Genomic DNA, 23,997 nt, shown 5'->3' with positions numbered 1-23,997 from the left:
CCCAGGAGCAACTGGTTCAGTGTCTTGCTCAAGGAGACTTCGACATGTGACCGGAGGAGCCAACATGTCTATTCTGTAATGCTTCTGCCTTTATTAATGTAGCTCACTCACACATGAACGAACATATTTTTTATTAATATTGTTTATTAGAATTAGTAATCATTATTATTATTATTTAATGATTTAATTTATTTAATTCCCTATGTTGAAATAGAGTTGATGACAGCTGGGAACTGATGCCCATATACTCCTAATTAATGACTAATTAACTTAATTAAGATATTAGGGGGGTCTGGTGACTTAGTGGTAGAGCATTGAGTGGGGATGCAGAAGGCTGCGGGTTTGAATCTCACCCCACCACGTGTGGCCCAACCCAGCCGCCAAGGTCATTCAGCCACATCAACGTGCGGAACACGTTGATTTGGCCTGAAGCGACAAGCTGAAAGCCGTTGATCTTTAACCTAATTAAAATATTGATTCCATTCATGAAGGTTAATCAGTCTCTTCACTCAGTAATTAAACTGTAATTACTAACTGAAAATTGGGAGCTTTTAAAGGAAAGTGCATGTTCTTCTCATGCTCTTCATTCAAAATGACACAGTCCCTTGATTTGTGCATCTCTCTCATCCCTCTGTAGGTGACGACAACAGCGGCTCAGGAAGTGGGATGTGTGTAAGCGGACAGTGTCGTCGCAGCACAACGGGATCGTACGCCGATCATCCACCCAACAACAACCCGGTCACAGGTGCTACCATGTGTCAAACCCGCCTGAGCAGCCAGCTGCTCCTGCTCTCATTGATCGTACTGCTGCTTCAGCGATGATGGACCATCACACCTCTGCCTCCAATATTCAGACTCTTGAGCAGGGCCTGAAGTATGGGAAGGGTTTGTCAGGGGGGACGACGGGAACATAACTTTGCCAAAAAAAACAAAAAAGGCCTTTGTGGGAATGAATGGACAACCTTTACTTTGACTAAGAGGAGCACCTAAAACAAACCGAGGCATTATTCTTTGTTTTACTGTGCTCCGCTTTAAGATGTCCAAGTTTGAGTGTGATTCATTTTCAGTGGACTATTGGGATGAGGAAAACTGGAAAGGACAGAGACAAGCAAGAGGCAGGCGTCAAAAAGAAGACAATGATGCGGATACTAACAATGATTTACTGACTGTCTCTCAGATCCATTTAGCTCCATTCAGCAGACGGCAGAGTCTTTGGGGCCGAACTTATGTGGCACATTCAACAAGGTTTTTGGATTTATTTTTAACTCATGTGGAGATTGTCTACATTACCGGACATTGTTTAAGATGTAAATGTTTGTGTACATTAACCAATAGATTGGCACCATACCACGCCATGAATGTACAGCATAATCCTATATTGGCAATGAATCCCCCATCATCTGTCGTCTAGTCGTCCAGATGTTTTGGCGTGTCAGCATAAACAGATACATCCAGCAGGATTCGCTTGAAACATTGCAGACAAATGATTACACTCCTAAATGTATGACAAGTTGTAGTTGATGATTTTACCGCCCTTTTACCCAAACACTTCAGATGAGGGTGATTCGTTCTTACCAACGCATCGCCTTCGTAAAAGAATAACCAGTCTCATCCATGCACCTATAAACAAGCACAAACTAGCAGTTTCCTGAAGCCCGAAATCTTTCCTGCAGTAAAGAATGAACTGAGGAATCAACACAGTACGACAAACTAAAGCACTTAAAACTCTGCACACGTTTTTTTTTTTGTTTTTTTACATTTCCAAGAGCAGACATTGCCTCAAGTCTGGTGAACATTTGTGAGCCTGTCACCAGGTTTTGTTAATGCAGAGGTTTACACAATGCGCCACTTCAGAAATAATAATGTTTTTGTATTTGTACAGTACATACAGTACAGGGCATTTGCAGAATACTACCAACCTGTATACGATAGCCTGGTGATATATCTTTAACTCAGCATGCTTTCGTTTCTGTCTGACACATACAGTATAAAACTTCAAATTCACAAAAATGTCGGACCGACTGCACATATTTACACACACTGGGGTTGTGTACTGGGCTCATTTTTGTTTGTCCATGTATTTAATCACACATTTCATCCATTAAACTGATTGTAGCGTTGGATCTAACCATGGACAGTTTGATTTTATTGTGGGACTATTAAAAAAGAGTTTGACAGTTGTGTGAAATGTGAAATACACGTATTCTTGCAAGTTAGTGCAAAATGTTAATAACACTGTCATAACTCATTAAAACAGAACAGATGTGCTTCTCCAGCTCTGAAACCAGCTGGATGCTCTGCCTAAAAAAATGAATTATGAAGAAGTTTTGGAAGTCACTGGAACAAAGTCAGGAAAAAGGCAGTAGAGGTGCTAGTAGTACACAACTCATAATACATGAACTCGCCTTAAAACCTCCAATTGTTTATTTAATTTAAGTGCATGCTCTAAGATGCACTGAAAGTACAAAAGCACGTAATTAAGTAAGAACAAAATACTTTATGCATCATAATTTATATATGTACACACACACACACATATATAGATGTTACATAAAAGTAACATAAATGGAAATGTAAGAGAAAAAGGAAATATTCCTGTAAAAATTGTATTTAAGTAAAGTACTTCAGCAGATGTGCTTACATCCTGTCAGATGGCACTTTGACATTAAAACAATAACATTCATCTCACAGATCGATTTTAGTCTAAATATGAAACTAAAACCCACAAATGTAAAAACTGGAAACAGCTATGAGACCGTAAACCACCACAGAGTTCATGTAGATCTGAAGCAAAAATCTACAGGTGTAAATTAGTGAGCTTTAGAGATTTCATACACGTTTCAGATAATGTATTGGGCTGATTTAAGGAGCTAAATTCTCATATTTATTCTACAGACAGAAAAGTGTTTTTTACTTTCTCTAAGGGAGCAAATAGTATAAAAACTATCCAACCCTGGTCCTTGAGAGCCCCCACACTCAATCCCCCCAACACGGTCGTTCTCAGGCTGTCTGAGGGGCACAAAAAAAAAAAAAAAAACATCTAGTGGGTGCCATGATATCAGCAGACAACAATGATGCCTGATTGCTACTTGACTTTGGGTTTGATCTAATGTGAGCGCTCCTAACAGGGTATTTCTTCATGTTTAGAGGGAGCTTTTTATTTAAAGGAGGGGACTGTCACTCTTTTTGCTCCCTCCCTTGCGTCCGCCTATGCTGCCCAACCCACGGGGCATTATCTGGACCAGCCATTTTCAGTCAGTCTATAACTGGCAGCAGTGGGTAGAGCAGGAATAGTGGGGAAACCCGGCAGGACACGGGCTCCCGAGGACCAGGGTTGACTACCTCTGTTACATCTCTGTACCTCCTGACATCTGGACATATTGCCTCGGACTGCCTCCCTGGTCACATTCCTAGACATGTTCTAAATACAAACATCAAAGCTAAAATCATGCCGTACTTTTTCTGTGTCAGCCACACCAGGTCTATAAATTCACATAAAGCTCTTTGTGACAGACGGTGACAAGTCTCATCTTGGTCTGGTCGTGCGAAAACAGGGGCCGGTATGTGTGTGCGCTGACAATCCTGCACCAGTCAGGGGGTTTGGAGTTAATCAAAGATTTATTTTCCAGATGCAGATGTTGAAAATCTTATACAACCGAGTAAAATGGAGCAGCAGGCACACACACAGTGACACGCAGTAAACGACAAGTTTCTATTTTAGTGCACGGCTCTCACATTTAATTTCTCAACAACTTTCTGTAACCTGCTATGAACGTCTGCCTGAGACGAGCCTTTTTCTAAATCACATTTCGTCCTGTAAATGAATAATATGGAGTTAAAGGTAGAATTTAGCTTCCCAGTTTCACTTTGTGATGTCTGCCACACAGTTGATTCTCGTTTGACTGTGTCTAGACATGAAGACAATGAATCAATGCTCAGCTTTGTCTGAGCTGTCTTTCCATGATCAAAGTTTACTCATTATTTCACGCCCCTCAGGTGACAGTTACTGCTGAACAAAAGACTCCACAACTTTTAGTGAACAAATTCAAAAGACGTAACCTTAGCTCTGCAGACAGTTTCAGTTTAATTGTTAAAGCAAGTCTGTAATCGATTGTTGTGTCCACCTGTGGTTTAAAAGGAGCAAACGCAGGGCTAATGTGTTTTCTTGTAAATTTTAAACGCTTCCAACTGCTGGCTTTCAGATAAGAAGCGTCTGCCTTCCTTTGTCTGTCTCTCACGTACTCACAGCCAGATAAACAACTCTTTAGGACACTGGTCAATGTGCACAGGATGCAGTAGGCCCAGAACAAAGCTTGTTGTTGTAGTAGTACATGCTGTGGTGTCTTAAAAGCTGATGACATGTTGAAAGACTGTGAAAGCACAATGTCACAGCAGTGATCTGTATGGCCACGCTGCTGTGCAGGCTTCTCCCTTAGTGCAGACAGTGTAAGAGGAAGAGAGCTGCAGAGGATGAAGGACAGAAAGGACAAGGCTGAGACTTCAGGGGTAAATTGATCTGAGGCCATCGGGGGCTGAAATGTAGCTGAGTTTTGTCTCGTAGTAACACAGTTTTCACTTTACTCGGTGCACTTAAAAAAACTTTCACACTGTTGCCACAGCTACTTCTGTGGACTATGGATGGACTTCTAAACAGTCCTGCCAGGCAAGGGTCCACGGCTTGAGACGTCCAATCAAGTAACTGTCCATTTTTTAATCCATCCAGGCTGTTGACCAATTCCTCCAATTTACTGATATGACTACATTAACCAAAGGTGGGTCTCTGCTTGTATAAAGCAATAAACCCCTCACACCATGAGTTATCTATAATGTGATCATTTTAACTTTCATTGTTGTTGTGGGGGCGGCTGTAGCTCAGTTAGTAAGGCAGTTGTCCACGGACCACAGGGTCAGTGGTTCAGTCCCTGGTCCCGGCTATAGACACTGAACCCCTAAAAGCCCATTCCCATCCCCAGCTGTGCAGTGCCGGTCCAAGCCCGGTAGAAATTGGGGAGGGTTGCATCCGGCGTAAAAACTGTGCCAAATCAACATGCATACAATGATCTGCTGTGGTGACCCTGAACTCAGGGGATAAGCTGAAAGGACAAAAAATAAAAAATAAAACCCCAACACAAAGTGTTGGGTTCTGATAACCACAACAGCGCTGATTACACCTGGAAATACAGTTCAACAACAGAGAAATAACACACAAGAGTCGACTTGTGTCTTTTACTTGCACAAGGGGAGCGCGGCGGGGTCTTAGTGACTTAACACTTCACCCGAACTCAGCCAACCCCAGCGGGCTCTTCCTTGTTCCCACTATTTATTGGAAAACAGAGATCAAAGCAAATAGAGAGTTCAATGCAGAAAAACAACTCCTTATAAGTACAGGCCAATGAAAAATGCAATTCATCACATAATGATAATATAGCGTTGCATTGTTTCCTTGACCACTGTCAACAGACTTTAAAGGTAAACTACAAAGGCAACTATCAAACCAAACTATCGAAACTACATGGTGTCACTAATGACATCATAAGTACATAGACACCTCACAAACATACATTACACACACATGCAAGCATTACATTTAATGTTGGAAACAATTAACAAACCCTAACAGAAAGTCTAACATTATATTCCATCCAGTAAGGAAGTATGGGTGTAATAAATCTTTGAAAACACTCACATTCATATATTTCAATGGAAACTTGAATACAGCAAACATTCACTGTGGTATTGTTTTGATGATCTTATGCAATGTCACAGCATTCATTTTCATCCAGTGTTAAATTAATTTTTCACCTAAATCTTGCCTTCATGATAGAAGAGCCCGGCCAGAGGGGAAAGTCTCCTAACTGGAGTTAATCCACGTGTGAAAATGATGTCTCCTGGCTTTGTCATCTTGAGAAATGCCAGTGCTGTCAGGGAAGAAAATAATCCACTGCTTGACAAATAACCTGTTGCCAACATAACATATATATAACTGCAGTAATTATTCAATGGAAGGCTGTCACTGCTTAGTTCAAGGCAGCTGGTGACTTTTTACAGAGGAGCTCAGTTGAAAAGTTGAAAAGTTTCTATTCAGAAGGTGGCAGTAATGTACTTTATGTTGCTTGAAAGTAGCCAAAAACAGAAGTAGAAGAAGAAGAAGAAGAAGAAGAAGAAGAATAATCATCACAAACTCACAGAAAATCAGTGTAGTTGTTGTATCAATATGGTTATTGTTGTGCCTTCTGAACAAGCTGCAAAACAAGACGGTGAGGAAGTGTCAGCTCACTTCTGAGAGGAAATGAGTTCAAGGAAGTAAAAACACTTGTTTTGGTGAATTATAGGTGTTAATTTACTTATTCCGGGGCACTAAGGGCCTAATATTTTCATCCTGTCTCTGCAAAGGCTACAACAACTGTCCCGAGTCAAGTACATCAAGTCCATCGCTCGCCTCTTGACGTCCGGAGACAGTCCATGGACAATGTAAGTTGCTTCCTTCTTATGTGACTGAGATCACGCGCTGTCTTGGATGTGTCAGACAGAGTCCAGAGTTTCTCGGTGGGTCTGTTTTGGGCCCAGGTGGACTCACTTTTGTTCAGGCCTTCGCTAGAGGTCACCCTGTCTGGACCATAACCTCCCACTTTAAAACTCCTTATAACTCATTATAAATATGTGGTTTAGTTTTACTTTATGTTTGTCCCTTAAAGCACAAGTCTCACCACTGTTTCCTGAGGAACAGTTTGGTGGTTGAACTACTTTGTGGCCACTGTGTGTCGCTGTCCCGTCACGCTGGCACCGCGCTGGGACGCTGGAGACCTGAGTATTTGGGCATTCAGGATGGGTCAGGTAGAAAGGGACGGGTGATTGGTTAACGATCCGCCATGCTCTTCCCTGATTGGCCAGAAAAGTGTGAGAAAGAAGAGGATGAGAGGAGAGAGAGCGGACATCCAGCAGCAGCAGCAGCAGCGGTCGCTCTCTCTCTCTCTCTCTCTCTCTCTCTCTCTCTCTCTCTCTCTCTCTCTCTCTCTCTCTCTCTCTCTCTCTCTCTCTCCCCGCCTCAGTCCTCGCTGACTGTGCCGGTGCCACACACACACACAGACACACACACGCGGAACACACTGAGGACTGAGATGTGACTGTTCACCGGAGGAATACAGCGTGTTTTTGTGGGATTGTTTCTGTCAGCCGGATGATGGGAGAAGACGGGCAGGGAGGCGCTTTGGCCACGCCGGCCACTTGGGTTGCAGTGCTTCTCGGTGTGATCTCCACGGTGCTGGCAGTGGAAGGTAAGTGGGCAGTGGAAGGGACATGTTCAGTGTTCAGCTGGTGCAGCGTGAAGGCTTGAAGTAATTCATGCGCTAAACTGTGGTCAAAGCAGTCAGCAAAGCTCAATCAGTCAAGTGTAACAACCCCGCAATGTGCTTGGAATAAACTTGCAATTGAAGTTTGTGTGGAGCTGTGTGCATCCTTCACAGTATTATAACAAGTTCTGTCGTCATTTGAGGGGTTTCACTGAAGGTTGGCTGTTCATCAGCAGTGGAATATGCAGCTGTCCAGGACTAAAGGCTACAGATATTGCCAGTAATTGCACAAATGAAACAAACAAAGAAAATTACAAAGAAAGTGACATGTTAATTCTACTTTGGTATAATCACCTAACATGCTCTCAGTATCAAAATCAAGCCAATTTTAAATACTGGTTGGTACAACAAATTGGATTTTCAATCACATTCACATTGCATTAATGCACCAAGTACTTAATGTCCTGTGATGTTAATATAGTGGATCATACTTAGTGTTGCATTTAGGATCGAACATGTTTCATCCCTCCTGGGTGCATGGAGCCAGCTCTATTATCACAGACTGCTGCTCACCTGAAGCGGCAAACTGAATTATAATTATAGCTCACAGGTGTAGCTGCTGCCACCTTCCCTGCTGCTCCTCCCCAGCTTCACCTCCTGCTCATCATCGTCCCCTGATCCTTTCCAGACATTCTGAACTCCTACTTCTCCCAAAGCAGCACCTACCTACGCTTCTGCTGCTGCTCACACAGAATCGGTTCTGGCTGCTCCTCCCTGAGCCTCCCTCGCTACTGTTGCTGCTCCCTCTCAAGCGTCACCTGCTGTCCCTTCTGTTGCGTGTCCTCAGGCATCTCCGACTGCCACTGCTCCTGCTGCTCCCCTCTTATCTTTCATTTCCGCTCCTTTTCCTTAAGCATAACCTTCTGCTTCCCTCAAAGCATCTCATCCTACTGCATCTCCACAGGCGTCGTCTCCGTATGCTTTGAACATTGGTCCTGCTGCTGCTCCCCACGCAGACAGAGATCCCGATGAGCTGCTGTGAGTGCATTACCCATGGCTCTTTGTGTTTCTTTCCTTTTCAGTCATTAACTTCTTCAGCTTAACCTTACTCTTCCAGCTCCTTCTCTTTAAACATGTCCACCACCTATACTAACCCAATCACCAAACGCTACAGCTTCTCCAGTCGTTCCTCTCCAGGCTTCTCCTACAGAGAGCTCTGCTGCTTCTCCCCAAGAATCACCCCTTATATCACTTCATAAACTCTACTATCTGATACTGCTTATCTTGGAGCTTCCTCCTTCTGCTGTTTCTTTTAAAGCCTTGTTACTGTGCCTTGGTTTTCTACCCAAACATGACCCACGGCACCTCTTGTTGCTCCTACTCAAAAGGCTTCTAATGCTACTGCACGTCTCCATGCACCATCTTCAGCTCCAGCATCAAATTCTACTCCTGCTGCTGTTTCTCAAGCATTGCCTAGTCTTTTTCTGCCTCAAGCATGACTCCTTGGTTCTTCTTTTGTTCCTCAAGCATTCACCTACTGCTCCTGCTGCATCATGCTACGCCTCCCCAAGCATCTGCTGCTGCTCTAGTTTCTGCTGCTCTTACCCAAAGATCCATGTCTCGCCATCTTCTTTACCTAGTCTGCCACACCTCCAGCTTGCTTCTTTGCATCCCTTTTGCTCCTCCGGCTGCTTCCCCTATCAGCCTCCACTCGTAGTGTCCTCTACCATTTCTCCTCCTGCTCCTCCTGCTGCTACTGCTGTCCCTCATGGAGGCGCTAGATTAGTCTACTGCTGTGTTTTAATGGTGCGTGTAATGACGGGCTCTGTAGTGAGCCTTCCCTGTTATAGGACATGTAAATGTGTTGAAGGGCAGGTCTGCTTTGATTAAACAGAACTCTGCATGTGTTTGCATGTGTGGGAGATGAAGAGAGGTAGGAGGTTAAGAGAGGGAGGAGAGACAAATAGGTGCAATGTGGGTGGTGGGTTGTTTTGTGGTCACCGTGGCCTTTTCATGGTAAGTAGGTGCCTAATGAGGTGATCTGAGTGTGTTGGAGTAAAACAGAATCTCTGCTGACACAGTCACTGCTTGGATCTCAACTCTGTGTACACCTTTGCACATGTACTCTGTAAACTTTCAGATTTTTTTGGGAGCCTGAGGCAATTTTATTGTTTGATGAAGCTTCTCACGGATACTGTGAATGTTAAATGGTAAAACAACAACAAACCGCAGTACTGAAGCGTTAATGATGGGGTTTTTTTTTGTCATTTTTATCTGTTATTGCTGACATACTGTAGTTAGCTTTTTTGTTTTTTCTCTTGCACACAGCCCAGAAAATCACTCCTGTTTTAACAGTGATCAAAATCGCCAGGTAAATCATCAGTCAGCTAATTGTTTCACCTCTAATCTGCTGACATATTGTTTATAATAGGTGAATGAAAATGCTTCCCCATAGCTTTCATTACATAGAAACTAAGCAATGGAAGCATAACGTGACACTCAAAGGTTTGTGGGACATTTAGAATATTCTCAACCTTTGCATGAATTTGACATGAACCTGACCAGACTTTCATGAAAGTCATAAAACCAAATAAATTAATTGGAAACTAAAATTTTCAGATACAACAGCATTTGAAGCTCGAAGATTATTAGATTATTTGAAGGGCGAACTACACTCCAGTGTTTGATCAGTGTTATATACAAGCAGGCGTATGTCTCTGATTTCTCCTCTCTATCAATGTCTGATCTGGACAATGAAGAGTCTATTGTCATCAGGCTAGAAACGGAGACAAAGTCATGACTTTACATTGTGCAAGGAGCAGAAGCTGCCAGTTCAAGTAAGGAAGCCAACCAGCATCCCTTAGCTGAAAGTACTCTGCAAAGAGAATTGGCCTAAAATCCCTCTGTGTCACGTGCAGGACCGATAAATCATTACTGGAAACGTTTAGTTGACCTTATCGCAGAAGAGTGTTACCGAACGCACAGGTTCACATACTTTTGCCGTGAAGCTCGACACGTATTTTCCACATTTTGTTGACAACAAACGAATACGTGTATTTTGTTTTGTTTAATTTGGTTCCTTTTATCTAGTTGCATCACCAATATCAAAACCTGAACACAGTTTAAGTCTTATTTATGCAAAAACAGAGAAGCCCCTGAAGGATTTACAAATTACATGTATTAGTTGCAGATAATTTTTTGTTCATGAATCATTTCACCTCTTTCACCTGCATTGTTCATTATTGGTTTTCTTTGTTCCACTAAACAAGACTGAATTTTTGTTTTTTTTATCTGCCAGCTTGTTGTTTATGTTTGTACTCATAATAATTTTATATCCAGTGAAGTTACATTTCACATTTGGTAAGAAATAGTGGCCAATTTATTGTTTGCACTGACTCCATGTGTTTAAATTTTTTCCCGAAACCCAGCTGGTTGCTGTGTATGAAGTGGGCAGCACATTTCTACATTAGGCACCGATACGCATCCTCGTTGAAAGAACATAGTACGGCAGACTTTACAGATTCGGGGAAAGGGATGCAGAAAAATAGGCCAAAGACTTTTTGTTTTCTCTCTGTAACAAAGCCATAAGGAATACAATATTCTGGCTATAGCTGTTTATTGTCATCGGAAAAAGCTGCATATGTTCAATAATCTACGTCCCCCTCAGGATCTGGACCTATTCAGAGTCCAACATTCAGCACATTAATCCATCGTTTGACCCTGTTATTTTGAAAGTCAATGCAAACCCTGACCCAGCGGATATGGTTGGGTGTAAGTGCTTCATATCCCACAAACAAGCCCTGAGAGGGGTGGCAAAGTCATCTGTGTCCCAACCAAATGCCCAGTCAGCAGCAGCCTCTGTAACTGAAATTGCTGATTTGTGTCAGTGTTGAGTGTCGAGGGGTCATGCAGTTAATTTCCTTTGACTTTTTTTATGCAAGAAATGCTAGTTTGACCCAAACTCAGAATTCCTGCATTGGTGTGCAGCTTGTAGGCTACATGTAAAATGTGGACTCTATGTATGATATACACTGGTCCTACGTGTTACGTTGTCGGGTCCTTTCCGTGAACGAATGGACGCCATGCCCCATCTGTCATATTGCGCTAAAGGTGAAACGTCAGAGATATTGTTTTAGATGCTGCCATTAACACGAGAAGCTTTAATTCGCTACGTTGTTGGAGATGTGTGTTCGATAAGCGACCTCCTTTGGGAAACCTATCACACACTTATTTTGAAGAGATATGCAGATGACGCATTGCACATACACAGCACTGCCAGCCCACAGAAACACACATGCACACACACACATATGCACATAGTGTACCCTGCACCATGCTCTGCTGGCTCATGTTTTAAAGATGTAGTTTCTATATTCATCTGGTGACAAGTTATGTGACAGACAGATAGTTGAACTGGGGAGAAGTAGGCTCTTGGAAGAAGATCCTTCACACCAGTCCTGAAGCTTTTGCTCCAGTGCTTCCCAGTCTATTTTTCCTCAGGGCCGTCCTTAAATATTTATTTTCACATATCATTTCAGAATACATTTGGTTTCCTCCTTGCAGAACGTACTTGAAACCTGTAAGAATATTTACTTTTAAAGAGAGACTTAAGAGTCCCGGGCTTCAGTGCTGCATTTCCCACAGTGAATTGGGCATCAAGAGGCAATTTCAGATCAGTCATTCTGGTATTAAACGCTGTCCTTCTGTAAACCCACAGGGACTTCACGATCACAGTTTTCAGTGGTACAGGAAGTAATTTCTAACAACACATGCCCAATGTTTACTGAGACGTGATTAATAAGTCGCATCAGTGTGAAAAGTATATTGTTAACTATGAATCTTCACACCTCGGCTGTGAATTTTCACACAACTAAAAAATGCTGTTCTCATATTCAGAAGGAAGTTGTTGGTCCACTGGATCAGTGATGAGTCAGTTACTGTGGAAAAATTCTATATTTTTAAAATGCATACATTTATTGGCATGTCTATACCAAATGTTTGGGTCATGATGCACATCTATTTCTAATGGTTATGCCACCTGTACTAAAATTATCTATAATGTAAGCTATTGCCACAGTGGTGAGCAAGTCTTCTGAGGCCATGTCGGGTCTCAAAAAGAATTGCAGGATATTGGAAAAAACTGACAGCAGATGAGTTGATCAGTTCGGTTTGGAAAGAATGGATCAGTCTAGAATGATTTTTTTTTTTTTATGTTCGTGCATCTGCCCACCATGTCTCTGTTGTGTTTAGACCTTCTCCTCCTTTTCTTACCTTACATTAATCTTCAATATGTGTTAAAATCTGACTATGCATCAAGCAGCACTCAATCTTGCAATATGGCTACAGGACACAGTAGGAGCTGTAGAGTTGAGGCAATTACTGTTGCAAGTCAGGTCCAAATTCTTCCTTAACAAATTCTAGGTCAGATATCTGCATTTGAATGCTGCCTCATAAAATGATTCAACATTTTCTTGTCAAAGTGCTGAATTGGAAGGTTTATTAATGACACTGGAAAGTTGTCATCTGGTTACAAAAAATCACAACATAAGAAACTAAGCAAAGTTACTTTACTTTTCCCACTAATTGTTTATAAATAATTAGGACCCTGTACTTTCATAATTAAAGCATATAATAATTACCTATTCAGTTGATAGGCTGGACATTATTATTTTCAACTACTGATATTTTGTTTGTGAAAGTCTAGATACATTTTCTATCTCTACAGCTTCATTATATTTTCCAAAATGCAACTAATGCCTTTCTGACAAATCCAAGTAAAGTGATGACACTTGAGTTTGAGAGAAATGGGAGCGAAGACAGAGGGCGTCGCGGTTTATGGTTGCTGCCGAGAAGGGCTGAAAGAATTTGCTTCTGTGTTTTATGTCAATTTAAACCGAACACGTGTGGCTTTTGGACTAATCAGAGACAAAGCCGTTTAAAATGTTCACCCCAAGCTCTTGGAATATGAAATCTTCACTATGTTGTGATGCTTTATAGATGGAAGAATAAACCAATAAATCATAAAATGGTTGGTAGATTACTCACTTCAGGTTCATTGAAGTCCTGCTCCTGTTTGAAACTAAGTGCAGCAATTTGAATCAGCGTTTGGTCCATTGTAAACATTAACTTGACAGAGCAAATTTACCAAATATGTGTACACCACCCACTTGCTCACTGACTATACCCTCCACATCAGCTGTCAGCCAGCATGTAAAGCACCTTCATTAGAGGCATTAAACTAGAATCACCATTTCTCCTCCACAGCTGCCATTGCTGACATGTTTAAAAAAAAAAGCATAAATTGATTTTAGCTGCAGAGAGACACACTCCAACACCCAAACCCCTCAGGTTATTTGCATAACAAACCGGTCTAAATAGATTATATTTCCTTGATATGAAACTATAATTAATAGTGGCATAAAAGGAATGAAAGGAATCTTTTGTTTTCACCTAAAATTCTCCCTTTTCTTTCACTGGGGTCCATTATACTGTCACTTCAACTAATTTGCAGCTCAAAGAGTCACATCAATATACCACTATGTTAGACAGACAGCAGTGGCATGCTCCTTGAATTGTTCTGTCTTCGGTATTGATCCTTTTTTTTTTTTTTTTTTCAACATGCAAGGTAAGCGATAGCATCAATTACCCCTTGTTTCAGGCCAAATCATTTCTTTATGCTGTTGCAGTAGATCTTAACGATAAAAAAAAAAAAAAAAAAAATACCCCATTCCATTTATCTTGACCTCAGGGCTCTCACTGAATTTTCAACCTTCTGGCCATAGGGAAATAAAAAGCGGAGGGGATATTTTGCAGTTTTATTTATAGATTACTTGATTGAAAGACATCCTAAAAGTATGTGGACCTTTTGAAACGACCTGGTTTACTGCATTTAGAGGCTATAAAATGATATCATCTTATTCTTAGCCACAAGAAAAGACAAACACAATGATCTCCAACTAAAAACAGTAGAACTAATCTTTAATATCTATTGAACACAGCCATTAAACATCAACAGATATCGATAACTCATGAATACATAAATCATAAAGTCATAAAATTATGACGTTAGTTCAGTTGCAATGAAATATATCGTAACATTTGTTAGCATTAACCACCGTTCTGTTAGTATAAGGCTGCATCCAAAGCAAAGTGTTGAATAACATGAAATAACTTCATGTGAGAAGAATTTTTAGCCAAAAATATTTTTTCTCGCTTTTATCAGTTTGCTAGTCAACTGGCAGCATAAGGTCATCTATTCAGTTGTAATCTATCCCATTTTACTCTGTTCTTCCACACTGCATGCTGCATACTGCTGCTCTGAGCTTTAGACCCTTTATAGCACAGCATATGATTGAACATAATGGCCCATTATTTATTTGCTGGTTGAGAGCGGGCCCTCTGCCAGCCTCTTCAGGGTTCCTGCCGTGGGCATATGGTCTCACAGATAGCCGCGCTGGATATTAAGGGCTGTGCCACTGTTGGAGCAAAAGAAAGGAGCGGGCAGTGGATACAGTGGGTGAGTAAGTTCACATCAGGGATTTTTCCTCACCTTGAAATAGTTGTAAATTTAATCACTTTTTAATTTAAACTTTAAACTTTTTAAATGCTGTGACACACGTGCTTTCACTGGTGGGACTGCTGCACAACAAGTAATTGTCATTACTATTATTCTTCCACTGCAACTTTGGAACTTTAACTTTTCTTATTATTGTCTTTAATATTATCTTTAATATTTAACATTTTGTCAGAGATTTTGTGCATTACAATAATTGACAAGTTGCTCAAATTTCATCTACATCTTTTAACTTGAACTACTCATTTCTTATTTCAGATAGAAATTCCACTGAAGTTTGACCAACAAAAAACAATCTACCTTATTACATCCATTCGGCTTTTACATCTTTCATTTATACCCTTTAAACTGCTCAACTTTGTTTGAGCCTTGGTTAAAAGGGGAGGAAAGAACAAACGCACTGGTGTTTATAAAGCACAATGTTCTGACCTAATGTAGACTGGAGAAACTAAATTGTAGACATAGTTGTCCTTCTAAAAATGTGGCTATTTAAGCAACAAGAGTTGTCCCAGGAGCCTCAAAGTGAGGGGAGGCCAGTCCAATTCCTCCATTGACAGCAATGCACTTCAGAATGGGAGCTCAGGACTCTCCAAGCAGTTCAGATCCCTGCAGCATCATTTTGAACTATAACTGCCCTCTCACCTCTTGTCATTGTTTCTTGGTGTAGACAATTCCTTTCACTAATGCGCTGGAGTTTGAGCCCCTTCTGTTTGAACAAGTGGCAACTAAGCACTTAGCATCACTATGGCAACACAATGGCAACAGATGACTCTGACCAGCTTATTAGCGCGCATTCACGCATACACAGATACACAAACACACTAATGTACGTACAGCCTGATATCGCCATAAAGTCAGCCGTGGCCACCTTAGCAACGGCCTTAGCAACTACATTCTGTAAAACCATTGCCAGCAGTTCTTTGTACCTCCAGATATAAATTAAATCAAGAAGTGTGTTTATGGAATTTTTTTTTCCACATTTGTTTTTATTTTCTTAAAAACGTTTTTTTTTTTTTTTTTACTCTAATTAAAAATTTATAGATTGAAATATCAAGTTTCCCCCACATGTACAGGTTCTTTAATCACATCACAAGGTTCTTCACATAAAATGATGGCAGCAGAGAGGTGTAGCTTAAGCTTTCCACTCAATCCATCATTTAGTCTGTAAATCTATAATTCTCATAAAAACTGATGAAAAATCACAAGTTACCTGAGGTCCAAGGTCACGATATGTCTTAAAATTGCTTGTTTTTTTCCATCCAACCGTCTCGTAAAGACGTAACCGTAAAGATAATGATACAACGCAGATAAAGTTGTGTAAAGCGCAATTGGTAATCTGTCATCACCAAAACAAAAATGCCGTTTGTCCAGTATTTTGGTTCATAACTGCATAAGTGCAAAACTCCTAAAACTGTGTCAGCTGTTCTTAGGTTCTAAGAAGCAGAGTAGCCTGTAATATTACACCTGCTTTAGCAAACTGTGCTGACTTTAATATTTAGCTCAAAGCCCTGCAGTGTCAACACAGCTAATAGTAAATTAGCTAGTTAACTAATTATTATTTTCAGTATAAATCGATGTCATTATTATTATTCATTACTCATTACTAAGTCATTAAATTCTTAGAAGAACAGGGTAATTATTTTAAAGGGCTGGTAGTAACATGGTTGAATAGCTTTTTAAAAATTCAACCAACATCCAAAACTCAAGAATATTCAGCTCGCGATCATAAATGACAATAACGTGCCCACTCATATCTGAGAGGCTAAAGCCACGTCAAATTAAACGACGTCTGAAATGAACCGTCAGTAATCAAATGGCGGCTGATTAATCCCCTGATGATCAACTAATTAATTTATTGACTAATCATTCGTCGGCTGTAAGAAACTATCTGGCTTTGGAAAAAGGAATTTGTTTAACTTTAGTTTTAGTTTTCCACCTGCGCAGTCCTGTTCTCCTACTTTTCAGTTTAAACTTTACCGAATCATGGCAGGTCGAGCAAGTGTCCGTGCTCTGTTATAGTTGTACCTGAATTCACACTCGGTCGGTTTCATCCGCAGCTGCCTTTTACAGCCACAGGCTTCACTTCTGTTGGCCACTGAGCTGCTCTGATGAACCAGTGAGGCATTCAATGTCTGTGCTCAGGAACAGAAGGACACTGACCGCAGGTAAAAAGAAAGATTATTGTTCAGGTTCAACACGCGTACTCTGTGTCAACTTTTGTCTGGCAAAATGTCACACACTTGAACTGTGCACATATCGTGACCCCACAGGGTGCTTCCACAGGCTTTTTGTGATTATGTATTTTTCCCTTATTGTCCTTACTACATTTCCAACACAACGGGGACAAAGCAAAAGCGGGGCAGACGAGACAGGCGGGGGAGAGATGGGAGCAGTTTTACTTTGACAGTTTTACCCTGCACGGCAGCAGTTATGATATCAAATCTCCTGAGAGATGGAGAAGGCAAAAGAGGGATATAGAAGAAGACAGGAATGAGTTGAAGCAAGAAAAAGGCAGAGAGACACCCAGCAGTTAGACCTCTGCTGTTTGATATGTGGAGCCCAGAGTGAATAAGTGTCAGGTTCCTCCCACTAGGAGCCATTTTAACAAGCTCTCAGCATTTGAGTGCCTGTTAGTGGGCTTGTAGTCCAGCCTGGCAATTTGTGACTGCTGTGGAATTTTAATTTAAAAGCTGTAAACACATACACAGTTAAACACAAGTAAACAGGATATGGCACCTCTTTCTGCACCCATTTGGCAATTCATACATCCACCAAACTCCATGTCTTTTTATATTCTTCTTCTTCAAGGGTTTCAACTACATAGAGAGAAATATGGGGAAACAGGGATTGGCATGCAACATACTGTTAGTCGTGAGCTAGATTTTGTATTTACCCTGCAAGCATACAGTGTACTTTGTGCTTTAAGCCCACAAACACACATTACGTCTTCTCAGAATGAGAAAATTATTTTTTTTCATGGTGGTCTTGGCCTGTGGCCTGCTGTGCTAGCCAACACTCCAATCCAGCGTACCTGTCTTCTACACCGGCATACCAACCTCTTCATGGAATTCCTTCTCAAACACTTACATCCCTATATATTTGGACAGAGACACAGTGTTACCTTTTTTGGCACTGTGTGCCAGACTGTCCAGCATTAAAGGATCATTTTGATAATTTGAGTCACCATCACTTAGCACATGCTAAAAAACTAAGTGATGAAATCATGAAACAAAAGCATCATTCTTTTGCCAGAATGACAATTTTTATTTTCGAACACGGCTTATCTGAGTATCTACAGAAAAGACTTGGGAAAGACACAGCAAAGAGCAGTTAGGTACCGAGGAACCCGGACAAATTGTACTTCAACACCCACAGAAAGTATGAGAACAGTGAGCAGGGCAGAGGTCGAGATGGGAGGAAAGTAAGCGGAGAATCAGTCTTACGGGCTGATCCTGGAGGAGGTACAGACACATCTCTACGACAGCAGGTCATACTGTGTGTGTGTGTCTGTGTGTGTGTGAGTGACTAGAAAACAAAAGTCAACCTTAACAAACCTCGCTCTAAATATAGCATCTTTAAGGTACAGATGACGAGCGCTTGGGCCGTCAAAGTCACACGAGTAATGCTGCTGAAGTTTGAGCCAAAATCACAGGGAATCTTCAGACTGTTTTGTTGTTTAGGTGAAGTCAGTTTTAACCCTCATCTCTCCTTCTATCTCCTGTCCCTCCTCAAATGCCCTCTGACACGGATCCTCTTCTGGCTTCTTCCTTAAGGGGCAAACAGGTCAGCAAACATGAAACTCCCCACCCAGGGTGAAACATATCTTTCACATAGCTGAAATTCTTTAGCTATGCTTGCTTTGCCTTAGCTTGCGTGCCCGATTTCCATAGTCATCCTCACTGACTCAGAAAATAGCCGCGGCTCGTCACCGTTACAGGTGACCTTTGGGTGAACTCTGCTACTTTAGTTACACCTCTCATTTAAATTTGATCTCTTTATCTCTGGGACACAAATCTAATGCAGTTATGAAAAGAGAAATGGATTCTGAAGAGTTTTTCATGTCTGTCCGTGCTCGCACTTGATTTCACAGCACCTCTCCAAACTGTGTGAAAAGTGGCCTCTCAGCATTTAATTAAGTAACAGGGGATCTAAAATTGCACTCGTGTAAAGTACTTAATACTTTACAGCAGTCACACGTGTCCGTTCCACTGTTTGGTGGACTGTAATGGTGAAAACTAGACAGTTTAATTGAATTTATTCAGTCAGTCAGTTCCTAAAATGTTACTTTAATGTTGAAATTGCAATCTGAGGCATTTCTGGATATACTTGGAGCTAATTTGCCATTGCTATAGTAATTTAAAAATGTATGGCAGAATAATGTGTTGGCATTGATATGATAATAAGATGCAGGAGTGGCTGTTGGCTGTTCAATCCACATGTTCTGTGCACATGTCAGCATGTCCTTGAGCAAGACACTCAACACAAATTTGCTTCTGATGGGCAGGCCAGCACACGTCGTTGCATGATATTAATTTTGATAGATGGTTTAAGTAAATATAATCAGTGATATTTTAATCACCCAGAGATTTTACTGAATCCCTCTGTCCGATTAGCCCAGATTCTCCTCTGATACTCGCTCCAGAACCTATTTACATATAATTTGCATTATACGTGACTGTGTACTTAGTTTGGCTGGAGACATGGCCCCATCATTGTAAAAAGTAGTCCTAAAGTTAGTTTTTTTTTTTTTTTTTTTTAAACTCTGTAAAATTGCAGAGGTTTTCTGTAAATTAACAAACCAACTTTTGAAGCTCAAAGTAAGAGGAGTTTGGAAACGGGTGTTTGACTGAGCAAACTATCGTGTGTACTTGTACTAGCCAGAGAAGAGCAGAAGACAGTCCACTGTTAACGTTAGCCTGCTGTCCAGCCTGCAGTTCCACTCCTGAGAGAGACAACTGGCTCAATTTGTGTCAGCACCTGCAAATTGTGGCGCGCTACTCCAGGCGGCTACAGAACTACACAATCATATTTCATAAACAAACTATTTTGATATGAGTTTATTACTCAAGTGTTTATTAGTCTCTAATTCAAAGAGCCCAATTCCCAAATCCAAAAATTTGTCTCAGTATAGGGCAATTTCTCTAATGCTGCTCTCTAATGCTTTGAGATGTGTGGAGATATACATTGAAGATTTAGTAATACATAGATCCTACGTAGAATACATAGATGAAGAGAAATCGGATCCTGAAGTGGACACAGTTTCTGAATTATTTAAAATGGTTAAAATCACATTAAAAAAAAAGCTTTGGGGATAGAATGTTGACGTTTTGCAGCCCAGCTTGGCCACTGCCATCACATCACTCAACACCGAAGCTGCTTTATCTTCTCTTCTATGCTGTAATATAAGCTCTTTTTTAAGGAACAACCTTTCTCTTGAGCTCTAGATGATCATCACAGATTTCCAGAAGAGGCAAACACACACAAAGTTGATTGATTGTGGTTATAGTTCAGACATTATTAACTGCTTTAGTTTCTGTTTTCTGACATTCTTTAAACACACAAAGGTGTCTTCCTCTCAGGGGTCGGGCCAGCAGCCACTTCACCTGCACATTGTGGTGTGCAGTCTGGTAGCGTGGGGGCTCCACGCTGACATGACCGAGCTTCATGCTGTGCGAGCATGTGTCTCTTAGCCATGTTGCACATTCTGAGACGGTGTAAGGTGTCTCACCGAGCTGGCGGATGGCTTCCAGGCTGCTTTCAGCAGAACATCTGCCAGCAGATTTACCCTCTGATAGATGGACGCTGTCGGGGGACAAACGGCAGAGGCACTGTGGCACTTGGTCAGCTCATATGTCTCTTTTTCATTCTACGTTCATTTCTGTCTTTCTCTAGCTGTCTCCGGGGCGACGAGCGGAGACACATGCAGACAAGTGATAAACAGATCTGTGACTAATAGTCTGCCTTAATAGAATACAAATTAGATGATTAGACAACCTCTTTCATGCCAAGCAGGAAAATTCTGCTGACAAAATGATGCTTAAATCTGAAGTCTGCTGCTTTTTAATTATCTTCTTGTATCCCACCTGTATAGCACCACTAAAATAGGCTTGGGAACATTGAATTGTTCAATCATATTTGGCCTGGTATAAATATGAGTCAGTAAAGAAGATAACATTAAAGTGACCACACAGTCAATCATCTAGCCAATACAATTTGGCCCTCGTCAAACTTGCTCAAATCCTTACGCATGCCCATGTTTTTTGCTTCCAAAACAACAACTTAAGGGACAAAATGTTCAATTTCTGCTTAATATGTCACGCTCACTTCCACGTGCCCCTGCAATAAAGTATTAAATGGTATTTCCTTCACTTGTTAGTCATAATGTTTGGCTGATTGCTGTATTTTCTCAGATGTACATTTTTTATTTGTTTTTCCCGAGTTTGGACACCTTCTTGAGCAAAACAAGCACTTTTAAATATGTCCAAATCTCCGTTTCCATTTGTTTATACGTCTCCAATGATTAAGAAAATAAAAAGAGCCAATAATGGAAATAATAAGTGGCTTCATCTCTCGTGTTTCTAATGCATTATTTGGCCGCGTCTAATGTTTGCAAAAAATAAGCTCATTTGAAAAACTGGGCTGGATTCAGAACAATTTTAATGATCTGTTCCTTCATACAAAGAAGTATAATTGTAGGCTCGACTCAAAACGTTGACTTGTAGCATGGTACAATGCGCTGGAGATGTGTATTTTTCAGTACTTATTTTTCCGTTCCCACATTGCCATCTCAGTGCACTTATATAAACTTGAGAAGCTGCAATGCTACTGTGGGTGTATTCTTTGTGAATAGGATGAGCTTGTCATCGTTTGAGATGCAGTGTAGCTGTATTTAGACACACAATACCACACTGTGGCCCATTTCCTTTCAGATGACTTCTGTTCAGCTAATGGGTCCTTTTCCAAGTAATTTCCAAAATCAGTTTATATGTTACGACCCAAAAGAAACACGGAAAGGAAAAATATTTACTTAAGATTGATTTAATGAAAAAAAAAAAAAAAGAAGAAATCGGGGACTGAGGCTTTGATGTCGTGGCTTAGAGATTAAATGCTGGTGTTTGCAGCTGTAATGCTTCAATATGTAGCTTGCGGTTGTGCCTCGTCTGATTTCGTGTCCCACTCATCTTTTTTTTTTTGAGTGGCAGCTCCGGGACACACACAGCAAAAAACATTGGGAATCCCTTGATACTCCTAAATTCCTACTATATTTTGCCATGTAGTTTAGTGAGTTTTATGACAGCTCAAGTTGTCGTTTAATTTACAGTGCACTGTAGATGTCGTATTAAAAGTTGAGTAGACTGCCAGAAAACTGATGCAAGTTCACTTGAAGTGCTGTACTAAATCTGAATCCATTAGAGATAACAGAGTAGAGCTGCGAATAACAGTTGTCAGAAAACAGTTAAACAAAATGTCCATCACAATGTCCTAAACCCCAGTACTTAAAGCAGCTTTCTATCATACCTTTAGCCAAAAAAACAGCATTTTCTCACATCAGAGATGCTGTAACTGCGTGGTAGCAAATAATTTGAATGGTTAAATAATAGTCTGACCATTTGTCTTTTGATAAATTAAACCTATAACTGTCGTTATAATGTCATCAGTGGACAAACAGGTGAATGTTTCTATTGATTAAGTACAATTCATGAGTGCATGTAGTTAGTTACCACTACAGGTGAATAGTGAAGAATTATGTAAACTACAAATACTATTTCTATTCTTATAATCACTGTTTTCGCTTCATTTGCTCTATGTTTAAACATTTCAGTTTGAATATCTAAAGCGAAAACAGTTTAAAGAAATATGTTTCTAAAATAAAAACACAGGAAATGTCATAGATTTCTGTACAATCTAATTCATTGCAGAAACTGTAGACAGATGAATCGGTTGTTTGAATGATCACCAGTTGGTGCCTTGTAAGGATTTACACACAGCCTGTGACAACGGTTGTGTATCTGGAGTAAGTCAGCAGCTGTTTCCTGTTTCACCTGACATATGTTGACAGGCTCCCAATCAAACGTCATTTACAGATCAGTGTGCACCATGTCTGCACAAAGGGGTGTGTGAATGCAGGAGCTTCCATCGCTGTTTGGCTACTACTGTTTGTGGGTCAGCCATGTTTTGGCAGTGCTCAGTCCAAAAAAAAAAAAAAAAGACCTGGTTTTCTCTCTTGGTCTGAGTATTGAACAGTTATTTATGTAATTTTAACATACGAATGCCGGTGACCTGTGTAAATTGATGCACAGAAGTACAAAAACATGTCCCTCTATCGTTAATCCACAGCATATAAACATTTAAATATGGCTTATAACAAACTCGAATGCAATTACAAGCAAATTATAGTGTTTCTTAAACAGCAACGTCCCCCTGTAATGCACTGTAAGCGAAGGTTAATCTACACAGAGACAAAGAATGAAAAATGACCGTTTCAGATCACCTCTGGGAAACACAATTTCAGCTTATTCAGGGAACTGCACACACTTCTCCTCTTCTGAAGTCATTACCAGTCAGCTACGGAATATATTTTTAAGTGCTACTGTGACACAGCGGGTACTGAAAAGAATCACACCCTTTCAAAACATTTTGTTGTTTCACAGCCGCACGCACACACACACACACACACACACACACACACACACACAATGCAGGTTAGAACAAGTCAAAGAAAAAAATGGAGACAGCTCTGAAAATTGCTAAAAGCAAACTGGAAGATTTTCATTTGGTGAAGCCAAAGAGAAACATACCACCTGCATTACTGTACTCTACTGTCCTGTGTAGTGTTCTTTGGACAGTGATGTGTATTATCTTTGCACCAAACATACAGCACTATTTGAACGTGAGGCCAAAGAGTTCAGTTTTACTCTGATCTGGCCATAGCACATTTTTCCTTTGGGCCTCAGAATATTCCAGGTTCTCTTTGCTAAAGCTCAAACGAGACCTAATGCGTCTTTCCTTAAGGAGTGTTGTTTTTCCTGCCAGACGCCGGACTTGTGATCACCTGATATTTCTGTCACATGCACACAATCACCACTCTTTGCCATGAAGTCCTGCAACTCCAGCTGTTACTGTTTTTTCGTTTTT

The 23,997-nt window shown here is 40.7% G+C and overlaps 2 protein-coding genes across 3 annotated transcripts in view; both read left to right on the top strand.

Moving 5' to 3' along the window:
* LOC137131610 (glypican-1-like) overlaps positions 1-2,128 on the top strand; it is a 38,159-nt gene extending 36,031 nt beyond the window's left edge. Inside the window, exon 10 of the mRNA XM_067513097.1 lies at positions 638-2,128. Coding sequence (XP_067369198.1) covers positions 638-822 — 185 coding nt within the window. The 3' untranslated portion in view covers positions 823-2,128. The remainder of the gene's footprint in view (positions 1-637) is intronic.
* Positions 2,129-6,172: 4,044 nt separating this feature from the next.
* Positions 6,173-23,997, top strand: part of LOC137131609 (ephrin type-B receptor 1-like) — a 93,779-nt gene continuing 75,954 nt past the window's right edge. The window contains exon 1 of one of the 2 annotated variants that reach the window (XM_067513096.1): positions 6,173-6,471. Coding sequence is in view for 1 of the 2 variants with exons in the window: in XM_067513095.1 (XP_067369196.1) it covers positions 7,178-7,274 (97 nt within the window). In the remaining variant the exon portion in view is untranslated. The other variant, XM_067513095.1, reaches the window with a different exon arrangement.

This window comes from Channa argus, chromosome 8 (assembly GCF_033026475.1).
Source record: "Channa argus isolate prfri chromosome 8, Channa argus male v1.0, whole genome shotgun sequence".
Lineage (NCBI taxonomy): Eukaryota > Metazoa > Chordata > Actinopteri > Anabantiformes > Channidae > Channa > Channa argus.
Note: the sequence above shows the minus strand (reverse complement) of the source record. Positions and strands in the feature narration are given on the sequence as shown.